The 13,835-nt window shown below is 45.3% G+C and overlaps 1 protein-coding gene across 4 annotated transcripts in view; it reads left to right on the top strand.

Annotated features, from left to right (window-relative positions):
* Window positions 1-575: 575 nt before the first annotated feature.
* Window positions 576-13,835, top strand: part of arfgef1 (ADP-ribosylation factor guanine nucleotide-exchange factor 1 (brefeldin A-inhibited)) — a 46,345-nt gene continuing 33,085 nt past the window's right edge. For all 4 annotated transcript variants that reach the window (XM_070985594.1, XM_070985595.1, XM_070985596.1 and 1 more), the window contains exon 1: window positions 576-910. In XM_070985594.1, the coding sequence (XP_070841695.1) occupies window positions 787-910 (124 nt within the window). In that variant the 5' untranslated portion in view covers window positions 576-786. The remainder of the gene's footprint in view (window positions 911-13,835) is intronic.

The raw sequence follows: 13,835 nt of genomic DNA on the forward strand, positions 1-13,835 counted from the left end.
AAAGGCCTTTTTTTTAAATATGGGTGAGGAAGAGAATCAGACGCTGAAGATTTGTTTTCATCAATAATATTTCTTCATGTCCATATTTTCAATTAAGACCACCTGGGAATCCCAAAGGCCTTATTTTTCTTCAAAAACGTCTTCAGATATGTTTGAATACACCTCGAATTTACCTGTCAAACTGGAAGCTTAATTTCCCTGCTCGTACCACACACTGACACAAATTCAGATTGCTGACAGCAACATGCGGGCTTATGTAAATGTGCTTACATCTCACACATAAGTACTGTATAATGTGCACAGATTCTAAGCATGTAAGTGAAAAGGTGTCATGTTTTATTCCGCAAAAAGAAGAGAAATCCTGCACATTTTGAAGCTGCCATGCATGGTTTCATTCAAGACACGCGCAGGTCTATATTAATGCCACTTATTTTACATATGAGGTTAACAAGCCCATGTGGGCTTACACATGTGGTATGTGGAGAGAGCTTAGCTGGAAGTCCATGCTCTCTCTCTCTCTCTCTCTCTCTCTCTCTCTCTCTCCCTCTCCCTGCTGCCTCACTGCGGCCGTTCTCAAACGTACGTGACGTCGTTTCCTCTCTCCAACATGGCGCAGGAGGCAGGTCGTTAATGGAAATCTGAGGGATTTACCCCACCTTCTGTGTTTATTTATGTTTGTCTGTTAGGGGCTCTGCGGCTGACATTTGCTAAGGAATACATCTCCATTCGAGGCGGCTGCAGCCCCCCTTGGGACCAGGCACACCTCGCCCCAAATTCCGGTGCGACATGTTTGAGGGCAAAAAGACGAAAAACATGTTCCTTACACGAGCTTTGGAAAAGATCCTGGCCGACAAGGAGGTGAAAAAGGCTCACCATTCACAGCTGCGCAAAGCCTGCGAGGTGGCACTGGGTAAGTTGTGTTGTTTTAGCAGCACATTTCAGCTGTCTTGGACTCATTGATTTAGACACGTCATGCACCCTTTCACTTATTAACCGGTTATTCTGCACCAGTGTCGCAGTATTTGGCAACACAGCGTATTTTCCATTCATTAAACGCTGGCCGCTCGTGTCGTCTTATTGTCTTGCACGAGAATTCGGCGAAACCTGCGTATTTAATAGACGTGGCACGAGCTCCGTGGAAATGATTCCGTATAAAACACGGAAATGGTGCAGGAGGGGTGGGTGTTTGCCACACTCAACCGATGCTGCGAAACTAGTAGCGATGTGAGAACAGGCCGGACACTGGATAGAAAACAAAGTTGTTCGCGGCTGTAACCGCATTCAGTGTCGAGCAAACACACAGCTCCACCTTAAACATTCGTCAAGTGCAAACCGTCTTTATCCAGACTGCTTCATTTTACGTGTTTCACCCCATAAAGGTGAGATGTTTGTGTCTCTTCCTGGTACACCTCAGACGTAGCCGTGGCCGCTCAGTGTTGGGAGTCATATTTGTCTTTTATTACATTTTTTATGTATTAAGCAGCTCAATCATTGAATACTCGTTGCTCTGCGGCTCATTGTTGTGTTGTAAAACTACATGTGAAGTCGGGACAGCGAGAGAAAAAGGTGACAGCTGTCAGTAGCACCTTGATGCTAGAACAATGTCAAGTTGTCGGAAATAATAAGAGAAGGTTTCCGGTCAATGCTAAAATAAAAGAAAAAGGATAATACACGTGATACTGATCAAATACCAAATAATAAAAATAGCAAAGTGGAAAAACATGAATATATTTAAGACGTAATTTGTATGAAGTTATAGACATACAAATTGTTTTCACAGCGTTATTGTGCTGAACATCAAACCAACGTCAGGTGATGTCACATTAGGAAGCTTTTATTTTGAAGTCAGTATCACAGAACGTCCGGTTCTATTTTAACTACATGTTTTAACTTTACGAAGCTATTGGTTAGCAGGTGTATTTATTGAAAAACGTCCTTGGGTGTGACTATTGATAATATATATACAATTTTAATGCAGTTTCGCAAAACAGAAATTCAAATAGGACAAGAGCAGATACAATTTTACCTTTTACATTCTCTTAGCCTATGTTTTTTTTTCACATGCCAGACTTGTTTTAATCTGTTCTGTGTCTTGGAACAAGCTGGCTTTTGTCCTGCAAAGGGAGTAATATGACACGACCAGAGAAACAAAGAGTCCAAGTAGTGCAGCAGCCAAACACCCTACCTGCACTGACAGTTGCTGCCTTTATCAATTCATTCAGCTGTTGTGGGGTTTTCCAGTGGCCTTGAAGGCTAAATACGCTGATGTGTTTGTCAAGGCTTGCTCTGATGTTTTAGAAAACCAACCCACCCACACAAACCATATATTCCTCCCTGCTCTTTATTGTCTACAGAGAAACACAAAAAAAAAATGAGTGCAAGAGGTTAGCCTCCACTGAGAGTGTGGCTTTATCTAGCTTAGATTGAAAGGGAATTACTGTTTTATTATTTCTTTACCTGGGAATCAGGGCATAAAAGCTTGAAGTGATGATGCCATCAGGTGAAACTCATTGTCAATTGTAAGTACGTTTTGAAATTAGCCACTCACCCGGTGGGTTTTATTCAAATTGAAAGCAAGACAGAAAGCCACAAACCAGTAATACCATCACGGCTGCTGACGATCATGTATTGCATCTGAGCAGTTGTTCCATTATTTACTGTTTATGGAGCAGCTCCATATTTTTTTTTCCAGATGACATCATCACTACAGTCTGTCTCTATCTGACTGCTTGACATCCGCCCTGAATTCTTTTTTTATTCCCTTTAAAAGCAGTGTTTAACTCACAGTCAGTGGTTGTGGGTCTTTTAAGGTTAGAAAGGGAAGTGACAATATTCAGGTAAAACCCAAACCGTTACAGTGCAAAAGTTCAGTACACAGAGGCCGAGCCATACACCAAACATCTATAGAGTGAGACTCTGCAATGAGTGTGGCAGCGCTACACTTGTAGTGCATATCAAAAACGACTGGGTGACCCAGTATACTGAGTGACTTACATAATCCCCTCTGACTCTTGGGGCTGTGAGACTTCTCTGAGTGCCTCTGCCACAGTCTCCTCTTTGCTGTCACTGAAAGTTCTTCACTGACACCGTTCAGAACGAGGCATTGTTTGAGTTTCTCCTTGCATAACACAAGATGGTATTTTTACTTTGTTTTCGTACAGATTTAGAGTCACGTATATGTATTGTTGTAGCCCACGGAGTTTTTTGGTTGCAGCCCTCTTTCTCCCGATCGTGAGTCACTGCAGGGTTTTAACGTAAAGGACTGACAGCTCACCATCCTTTCAGCCAAACTGACCTTTCTGTTGGATTATCAGCAAAAGAAAACCGTCTCCAGTTCTCTCTCACTCTAAACTGCAGCGGTGTGGGGTCATATTATGTTCGGATTGCACATTGGCCTCTTTGAGAGGAGATGTCTGATAGCAAGGAACACAAAGAGGGTAAGACTGACAGTTAACTCTCAATATTAAAAGCCCTCAGGCTGTAAATGCCCACCACCTCTCAAAAATCAACACAGAGGCTTTGGTCCATTGCTGGCACGCGTGATGCTGGCGTTGTGGACGGTCCCATTGTTTTGAAAGCCAACTTGTCCTCTCTGACTTGAGGAGTTCACTTTTGCTGTCGCACTGTGAAGGTAACAAGCTGAATCAGAGGACTCTGTACAAGCTGCCACGCTAAGAGGAGTGAGAACTTGCTTCCAGGCTGGTAGTCACTTAAGGAGCTGAGTCCTGCTGAGCACATTGCTCATTATCTCTGCCCACAGGGTGTATGATCTGAGGGTTAGCTGCAGAGGTCACAGCAACCTGGAACAGTTGCAGCTGGATTCCTGAGACATCTTTAATGCCACCTGATGAAATCCAGTATTCAGCGGTGTTTGGTCCACCAACGCTTCAGAAAAACGTTGGGTTTGTGGCTTTCGTCAGGAACTTTATTTCAGGTGTTTCAGATATGCCACAGTTGACTCCTCTGGGCTTATTCACTGAAAAAGCCTGCTTTTGGTTTTATGTGGCTGTATGCGAGAGCAGGGTGTGAATGTTACACCAGAAACTTATTTTCAGAGCAGGTGTTATTGTTATTTTCGTGCCTGTGGTGATCCGCTGTCAATTTGTTCCATGACTTTAATTCAGAAGAGCTGAAGAAGAGTCTCTGGTTTTTCATGTGCAGACACCTCTCAAAGATACCTGTGGATCAGCTGATCATTGATCCTCTGCCACAGCGTGGTCATTATTTAATAATCAAAGATAATCAAAGCTTTCTGAACTGTATTGAAAGCTAGCAGAAGTTTGCTATAGCTGAACACAGAGACACTCAAAATCCAGGAAGTTCTTGACAGTCATCAATTAATCATTAACATTCCTGCTCGCAGTGTCCTTACACGTCAACTTTTCATCATTCAGAGATGTTTCCTGCTCATACGTGGATTTATTTGCTTCTCTGTTTGATTTAATTGAGGCCAAACACACCCTACATTATTTGACACCTTCAAGAATGTTTGTAGCAACACGTTTCTCCTTCCAAGGTCGAAAGAACCTTGAATAAAAGCTGTTGGCAGACAAAAATCAACTAGAGTTTGCAAGCTACTGTTTTGCACCAAACTCAAGGCCGCTGCCTGCACGGGCCACCTTTTCTTCAGAGCTGGCCAAGCCGGCAGCTCAGCCAATGGGACAAACGTAGCTCTGATCATTAAGGATGGCGAGCACATGCCCCCCCACGATAAGCTGCACCATAGTCGCCACATGCTCACCCATGATAAGCGGCAGGCTATAAATGATCCCGTTTGTTAATTAAGGTTTTTTACCACAACTCCCTAAAGACCCATACAGCCTTCCCAAAATATGAAGTGCAGCCTCAGATGTTTGTGCTCCTATGAATAATAAAAGCTTTCCAGATTTGTGTAGCTGACAACCTTTTTACCAGCAGAAATTCATCAACCCAGAAGCTGAAATCAAGCAGTTTCCATTGTGATCCGCCTGCAGCGGAGGTGCACCAGGTAACCCGCTGATGAAACTCGCAGGCATTGCTGGGGATGAGAAAGCATGAGCGAGGGAAGAGACGGCAGCCGTCAGCTACGTTTTCATGTCCCCTTTATTCGTCAGGGTGAGGTAAATGTTCTTTGCACTAGATGAGTTATCCTAAGGCTGTTCCGCTGTTTTTGAACTGTAACTGGAGTCACATATATGTGCATGCATGTGTGCAGCTGAGTTCAAACTCTTAAAAGCACGACAGACATCCACACCTTCTTTGAGAGTGGCGCTACAAACAAATGGAGACGAGGCGAGACTGACTAAGCAGACATGCTTCGTGGCAGTGTCTCCCCCTCTCGTCTCGGCTGCAGCTGATAATTCTTGACATTATTTATTTATCTATTGATTATTAAAGTTTGAGAAAGTAGGGATAACAACCCATCAAGAGTTCTCAGCCCAGCGTGACGTCTTCAGATTGCCCGTTTTGTCTAAGCAACTGTAAGAAACTCAGACTGTGCTGCATGTTTTGACGAGTAGATTACATGTGTTGAGATACCTTACTCTGAAGGAAAGGGGAAAATGAGAAAGGGTGAGGCCCCGTGCCTGGTTTCTGTCTCGTTTCTCCCCTCCAGACTAAGTGCAGACACTTAAGCTGCATGTAACCCCAAAGGTTGACTGGTATTCAGATAATGAGCAGTGGAGAAGTCAACATGGCAGGGCCAGTGCTCGCTCTGAAAGCATAAATAATCCTTTTATCTGTACGAACGAGACGGTTTAGAGTTTAGAAGGAAGAGTCTGCTTTTTTTCCTTCCACTTTTTTAATTTATTTTCTTACACTGATACCTCCATACATAATACATTATTCCTCTCCACTGATGCCTCCCTCAGTCCTGGGATAGGTGATAAATTAATTATACCGCAAACAGATGAGGCGAATGAAGAGAAACCCTCCCCTCTCCCTCTTCCTCTTCCTTTCTGTTTTATCTCGTGGGCGCTCGTATTTACTTGTATTATCTATCTCGTATTGATCTATCATTTGTATTCATCTAAGGAAAGTTTGTACCAAGCATATAATAAATCACCCTTACTGTCGGGGGTGGAGGGAGGAAGAGGCGGTAATAAAGGAGGAAGGCCTGTGAGTAAGGAGGCAGTGTTACTGGAAATTTGGAGCTTGAGGGTGAACTCAAATTAAAATGCATTTTTCTTACACAGTTAGTGTATATATACTTTGGTGCAGTAGCTGTGAGGAAAGGTACTTCACATAGTGAGGAATATCACTTCAGTTCCAGCAGACTTACAGCAGTTAAACAGCCAGCCAATGGGACTGACGCTGTTAGCCGATGTTTAGTCCCATTTGTAGTTCAAGCATCCCTGTGTGGACAATGTCCAGTGCTCTGAGGTTACAGATGCAGTGCAGCGAGTTTGAAAGCCTGGCTGACGGCTAACGGCTAATGTTAGCTACCCTAAATTAACATCTAGTAGAAATGTTAGCAAGCATGGCTAACTAGCGTCCACTTTCTGAGTCAAAGCTTGTTAGCTTAGTTTAGAACATGATGCAAATTTAGCAGCATGTTGGATTCTCTGAAATAAAGGGGCTAAATGGCACATGACAGGTGTATGTGGGCTTTTGACACTTGTACATCATGGATGCTGCATATCTTAGCAAAGCAAGCCCCCAAACGTTGGCTAACTGCTGCAAATGGAGGCTTAAAAGTGTTTTCACAAAGACTGTATTTAAAACGATGATGTGAAAATGATTTCATCTTCCCAAACAGAACAGTGTGCAGCTGAAATATCACTGTGGTTTATGTTTGTGATATTTATAGTACTCAAAAAGTGAGGAGGAATCGAAATTCAGCTTGACTTTAAAACCAAAGTCAAGGAGGGATTTGGGCGTGAAAATGTCGCGTTGAGCTCTGCGGTGAAGTTTTTACTCCGTCATACAAGCCTGCTGGGACCTAAATGAGGCCATGTTGGATGAGAAAGGACACTTTGGCTGAACGAGGAGAGGGGGATGCAGCTCACAGTACACATATTTATCTCTCATTGGCTTGTTATTAATCTCCAGCCTGTGCAGCGACGTCCTGCACAGTAATAATGACCCTGTTGCAGAAGACCGAAAGAGCAATTCATGGCACTGGAGCAGAAAAGTGCCAAATCATGTATCAGCAGCGGAGTTATTAAAGATGAATTCATTTCAATAACAAAGCCAACAGCTGAGTAATCAAGGCCTGGTGGAGGCTGAGTGCTTTGTGACTTTTTGGCTAGAAAATGAGAGGCTTGATTCAACCATGGGAGTGAGACTATTGATTAGACACAGGCTTATTACAAGAGCAAGTGAGGGGGTTCGTTGGACACATACGCGCGCAGACCTAGCGCACACATACAGGCATGCGCACACATGAGCGCACACACGATTAGGTAGCCCAGACAACCTCTGACAGTGTTTCCTTCTTCCCCTCCAAATGTAATTACTGCTGTGCAACCTTTCCTTTCAGCCCGGACAATAGACATGTCAGGGGTCTGATTTTTCCCAGGCTCGCCATGGTGGTCTCAGCTGCCCCTTGTTTATCTGTGTTTGGTAGGAGGTGGAGGTGGACACCTACACATGGATTCCCATCCTCAGATTAGCCTATCTTGCTGCCGTGTAGTCTTTATTATTACGCCCTTGGACCTTATCTTATTACAAACTGTCCTCAGAATGCTGTTGCTCAACAATGAATGCACCAGAGATGTAATTAATGTTCACAGTCTGCATAATGAGGTCAGCCTGAGACTCTGAATGGAGATAAAACTTAACTTTTTATAACTTGCACCATCATAAGGCCACACACCTGCACACCTTCTTCCTCTTAACCCGCTGGAACATCCTGCTGGTCGGCGGTTCATATCTGGAGACCCACAGTTACCGCCATGTTAAAGCAATCGGGCGCACGATTGAATTTTAGCCGATCGCCGCGTACGGAGCCAAGCACGGGACCTGTGCCAGATGCAGATGGGCTCTAAGCTCTTTGAAATGGAAATGCTACTGCAGGAGGCTGGATGCCCTTTCTCAGCGTCCGGCTCCTCGCTCAGGTGATGGAAACTGAGTCAGGGAATGACCATCTCGCCTCTCATCTGTGTGTGTGTGTGCGCGTGCGCGTGCGTGTGTGTGTGAAGACTGTTGGAAGCCCATTAGGAAGAAGTCTGTGTCATCATATTGCAGATTTTGTGACCCACCCAAAGGGCAGGAAGTGATCACAATGCATTGAAATCTTTTCCATTTTTCCTTCTCCAAGCTTTTCTTTCTTTCTTTCTTTCTTTCTTTCTTTCTTTCTTTCTTTCTTTCTTTCTTTCTTTCTTTCTTTCTTTCTCATGCACAGACAGAAACATCCATGTGTCACTACAGTGTTAAAATGGGACTTGGCATTCTCTTCCTCCCTACTAGCCTTGTAACATGAGCGCCTACATACACACACTCGTTCAGCACGTGGACACAAACCACAGAGCTGGCGAGAGACGGGTTTATATAGTCGATTTGCTTTGGAAGCTGGCCTTGTCCTTGTCCCCGCTCTCTGTTGCACTCTCCCCTTTCTCTCCTCGCTCGGCGTCTGAACTTGTCGTCTGAACTCGTCGTCCCCTCCCAGCGAGCTGTTTTCTCGCCGCTTGTCTTGTGACGTACTGCAGAGCGTCTCCAGAGAGCTGTCTGTTTATCTCTGTCCCACCCGCCGGTGGAGCAGCAGTGTGCAGGCTCTGCCACGTCTTAATTGATGAAATGTTAGCGCTCTCGTGAGATTTTTGGTGTTTGTGCATGCGTATTAAATGTGTGTGTGTGTGTGTGTGTGTGTGTGTGTGTGTGTGTGTGTGTGTGTGTGTGTGTGTGTGTGTGTGTGTGTGTGTGTGTGTGTGTGTGTGTGTGTGTGTGTGCGCGCGCGCGCTGTATCTACACATGTTTTTATTGTGATTCTGTGTGTGAACATCCTGCTGGCAGAATGTCTTATTGAATTAGTGTTGAACCAACAGCTTTAGTCAGCAAGAATATTTGCCCAGGTGTGTGCAGCCTCACTGGGCTCGCGTTGCATTGGTTGTTGTACGGCTTTACCTGCTGTACACACTGTTGAAGTCTACGATGATACCATTCAGAGTTAAGGACAGTCTAAGTGGCTTTGTTGGACAGCTCATTTAGATTTTCAGACCAAACAGTTCTTGGTCCATGTCCGTGTTTTGGCTCATGTTTTAAGGCTACTGTTACGAGTGGTTGTGTACAATGCTAACAGGTTATACAGGGTTTTAAAAATGACGGTTGCTGGTGCGACATTGGCTCCTGTGTTCAACCAGTCAGCTTACCTGCTACCTAAGCCATATGGGTTGATCAAGGTATTTTTAAGTAGATCCGGTATTGGTAGGATTTCTGTGTTTTCCGCCGCATAATCTATGGAAAATGACAGATATAAATGTAGAAATTATGAAAGCATTTCTCTTCAGGAAACTTTCTGCCCAATATAAGGTTTAACTAATGTGTCGAATGCGTTTCCTTCCCCATAAAACATTTGCAAAGCCGTTTTTTAAAGAAGTATTTCAAATCATACAACGCTTACGTCCATGTTTACGTGCTAGCAGTCCTCCTCTTCCCAGCCTTTACTGGCTGTGTATCTTGGCCTGTTATGCTGCATAGTGGTCACCTGCAGTTAACCAGAAGAAAAATTCACCTCTGATTGAAGCTTCAAAAAGGTTTTTGAATATTCCTGAGACCTTCTGTGTTTAACGCACTTTACTTGCAGCACAAGTAACCGTTCTGTTGCACAAGCGCACATCACATGAACCCAGACACACCCGGGGAGGCGACAGGACCTGTGATTCCAGTGTTGATGGTTCTGGCGAGCTGTCCTCCTGTGGCGAACACTCCCAGCAGGGTGCTCTGCTGCTGCTGCTGCTGCTGCTGCTGCTGCTGCTGCTGCTGCTGCTGCTGCTGCTGCTGCTGCTGCTGGCTGAGGAATGCTTTGTCACGCCACTAAGGCAGGGTGGTGCCCGGGAAGGAGGAGGCAGGAGTTAGCCTGCGAGCCCCTCTTTTCAGCGCCGAGAGACGGGGAGCAGGTTGTTTTGCTGCGCTTTGATGTGATGCATCGTGAAGGCAGACTCCTTGTATGTGTTAATGGATGTTGGATTTTGTAATAATCATGTGTTCTAGCTTCACCCCGAGCAAACGCGGTGCAGCGTTAGCCTCTGTATGGTGTTTATTTATTCAGTTTAATGAATATGTATGCACATGTTTTAGCAACACTGTTTACTTTCATCCACACACATAAACTCACATGCGGAGCAATAGGGTGTAAACTGCAAAGCTCCAGGGATTTCAGTGGTAGCTGCTGCATTTCTCCTTCACTTCATATTTCCCTCCAGATATTTTCAGGGTTTTAACTGGTTACCCTGCAACAATCCTGCTTCTAACCTTTGCCCCAGCTTTCCCAAATACTTCCCCTGCTGATTCATCAGCCTTATCTATTACCGCTGCACATTTGCATCCTAAGAGGCCGGCCACACCACTGTGCGCTTGATATCTAAGCCGTGATCAGCTTTTGCTGTAGCTCAGTGTAAGTGTGATTGAAGGGATCACTGATAAGCCCCTCTGAAACATGTATTACACAAAGCGCTGCAGAGACCTGTCTCCGCTCACTGTCGGGTTCAGCGACTGGGCGCGATGCTGCCGACTTTGAGCCTCGATCGGGCTGTGTTTATCCCAGCTTCTCAGTCACACACCGTCACCTGAAGCTGTGAGGTTGCTGCGCCTTTCTCTCTCATAATAACAGCTGTCCTTCTCAGGGGATTTCAGTCGCTCTCGCGCGTCTCTTCTTACAGCGCAATACAATGCTAATCACACACGCACACTCATTTTTTTCCACGTTGGTGCAACATTTGTAGCTGTTTTCCATTATGCTGACAGAGGTGGCATTTGGTTGTTTTGCGTGAGCTGACTTCGGGCTGAGGTGCTGAGGCTTTTCTCTCGATGTCGTCATCACCTCATGTTTTTTTCACAGGCCGCCTCGTGGTGCAGGTGTTGTATATCAGACTCTGTTGTGCAGAGGGACCGAGGCTGTTATGTTAACTTTAATAAGTCTGACAAACAGGAATGTTTGTGTTGTCTTCACCAGACGTGGATAATAAATAAGGGTCTAAGGACGATATGTGTCATCTTAATGGCTGTCAGCGTTGATTTAGCAACTTTTGGCGTGCGCTGTGGTGTCGAGACAGTAGCCGAGGCTGCAGGATGTTTGACTGAAATTCAGGGCGTGTTTTATTTCCTCATTTGGAGAACAAAGGCTGTTATACTGTAGGTGGTACAATATCATCTGACAGTGGGGCAGCACCTGACTGGAGTGTGTGCCTATCCCCGGCTGCATTCATGCATGTCCATTTTGTCTCGCCAGCTCCCAGAAAGGCCACTCTCGCCTTTATCCAGACTTGGGAGACTGCAGTCACTCCAGAGCAGAGCGGAGAAATGATTAGCCAGCTTTTGACTGGCTTCCTCTCCAGCTTAGAGGCTGCTTTAGGCCCCCCTCGAATAGATGACAACCTCAGAGTATATGGGATTCGGGGCAAACTGAAACCAGAGTAAAAGGCTGACAGTTACGCAGTACCGACTTTGGTTAGTCGGCCTTTGTGGACGCTGCTCAAGTACTCCTCGAAGCAGCCCAGCGCAATAATACATCAGAGAAAAAGGACATTTCTACATGTATCTGACCCACTTGTCTCTTGATGATGAAAGAAAAGTTAAATGTGGGTCTAAAATGACTGTCTCCAAGGGGGAATTTAATGTGCTGACATTAATGCTCATTTAATGTCTTCCTGTCATCTACTGTAAGGATCTGGGTCAAAGTCAGGGTAATAGGAAAAAGTACCTTGAAGAGGAGGAAAATGGTTGAGGTGGTTCAGGGCTTATCAGGCTGCTCTCATACATTATGGAGCTCTCAGAGGCTTTGTGTTGAGGCCTGGTCGGGGCCATGGCTCACAGGAGAGCACGATGGCTCCCTCTAATGTATCTGGCCTGTGAAATAGGTGTCTCATGGGTGCCACTTCCCCACTGGGGTTTGATAAAAGCGGCATTTGAGCCTCGGCGTATTCTCGTCCGCCGAAGCATCAACACAGCGACGATGCTTCGAATCAAGCCTGTGATTCAGTGTTAAGTATAACAATTTAAGAAATTCTAGCAATTTATTTTGAAGAGCAATTCATATCCAGCGCTAATCAATCTGTTTCTCTGAGCCGGTTTAGACAAAGTGGAGTGACTTTAATTTCACAGAAAATCTGTTTTTAAGGCGTAATAGGAGAATAATGAACGTGTGCAGACGTCATTTTGGGGCTTTGTGGGAGTCTGTTTCCCAAACTTCACCAGTTGATTCTCAAAGGCCCCTCGCTGGGCCAGTGCTGTTTTTCATGTGGACTGAGGCGAGCCGTTCGCTTTCATCAGCATCGCTGTCGTCATGTGTGGCAGCAGCGTGTCATGACGAGCTTTTAACCGCTGAACTTCTGCCACCGCCGCTGTTGTTGTTCCTCCTTTGATTACAGCCGGGCCCTGTGACAGACCGGGGCACAGAACGCTGCGTCCTCAAGGTCAGCTGTGTTCAGTGTGGCTGCTGCAGAGCTGAGGCAGAGGGGGAGTGAGGGGGGGTAAATAAGTGACAAATGGCTCCTCATCTTAAGCTTGTGTTCAACCACCTGTTTTTTATTTGAAGCAAAGACGAGTTTGGGGATATTTTATGTGTAAAAGCTGCTTATCGAGTTTGTTTTATTCATTATGTAAGTTGTCCACTAAATGAAACTTGTTACTTGTATTCTTGGGCTCCTGTGCTTATGATTTATCAGCCAGTATTTGGTTTACTTTCAGACACCTGATCAGACAATGGTCAGCCATTCTCTCTCTTTATAAACTGGGTTATACTGGCATATACTGGGATTCATTGAAGGATATGTGGGAAATGAATTTTAGCTTATTTGAATACAATTCAAACTGTGCTTGGAGGGAATTATTTTCATTTTCACTCATTATGAATGGAGAGGTTTAAATATGTCAGACTTCAATAGATTTTCTTGGCAAAAAAACCCCCACAATTAGCAGATATTGAAAACGGCGTTCATCACAGCATCTGTTAGGACATCCTGGCTAATGTGGTTAAGGAAATGAATGTGGATGAAGAAATGATTGTTTAGCTTTGCATGTATATTTCAGTCCGGCTCGGCAGCCCGCGCCTGCCTCCCGGCACATGTCCGTCTGTATGACCGTGTTTGTTTTGAACCCGTTAGCTGGCAGACGAGTCGTTATTCCGCAGCTTTTATTTGCGACTCGCGCCTGCCCGGTCCCACGAGTGTCCGGCTCTTATATATCTGTTCTTCCTCATTGCTGACACCGCCCACCGTTGCCATGGCTTCACTGTTCAAATCCTGGGGTGACAATTCCTCGTCAACGCGCTCCTGACACACCGAGCTAATTATCTGACGGTTACTTACACAGTCAATATGACAATCCCCACCCCTCCCATCAAACTGTCTGCCCGTGTGCCCGCCTGCCTGTCTTCTCCTTTGACTTGTCTGCGTGTGTGTGCGTGCGTGCGTGCGTGCGTGCGTGCGTGCGTGCGTGCGTGCGTGCGTGCGTGCGTGCGTGTGTGTGTGTGCAGAAATCTGATAACCCTGTGCTTCAAAAAATCATGAGGTGAAGCCAATATTAAAAGGGGAATAGCCTGGGTGGGTCAGTGCAAGTTTGTAATATCACACATCCTGGAAGTGTTGCCCCGAGAGTCCTGCTGTAACTTTTATATGATAGACTGAAGAGCAGACAGACAGACAGACAGACAGACAGACAGACAGACAGACAGACAGACAGACAGACAGACAGACAGACAG

This window comes from Chaetodon trifascialis, chromosome 18, assembly GCF_039877785.1.
Source record: "Chaetodon trifascialis isolate fChaTrf1 chromosome 18, fChaTrf1.hap1, whole genome shotgun sequence".
NCBI lineage: Eukaryota > Metazoa > Chordata > Actinopteri > Chaetodontiformes > Chaetodontidae > Chaetodon > Chaetodon trifascialis.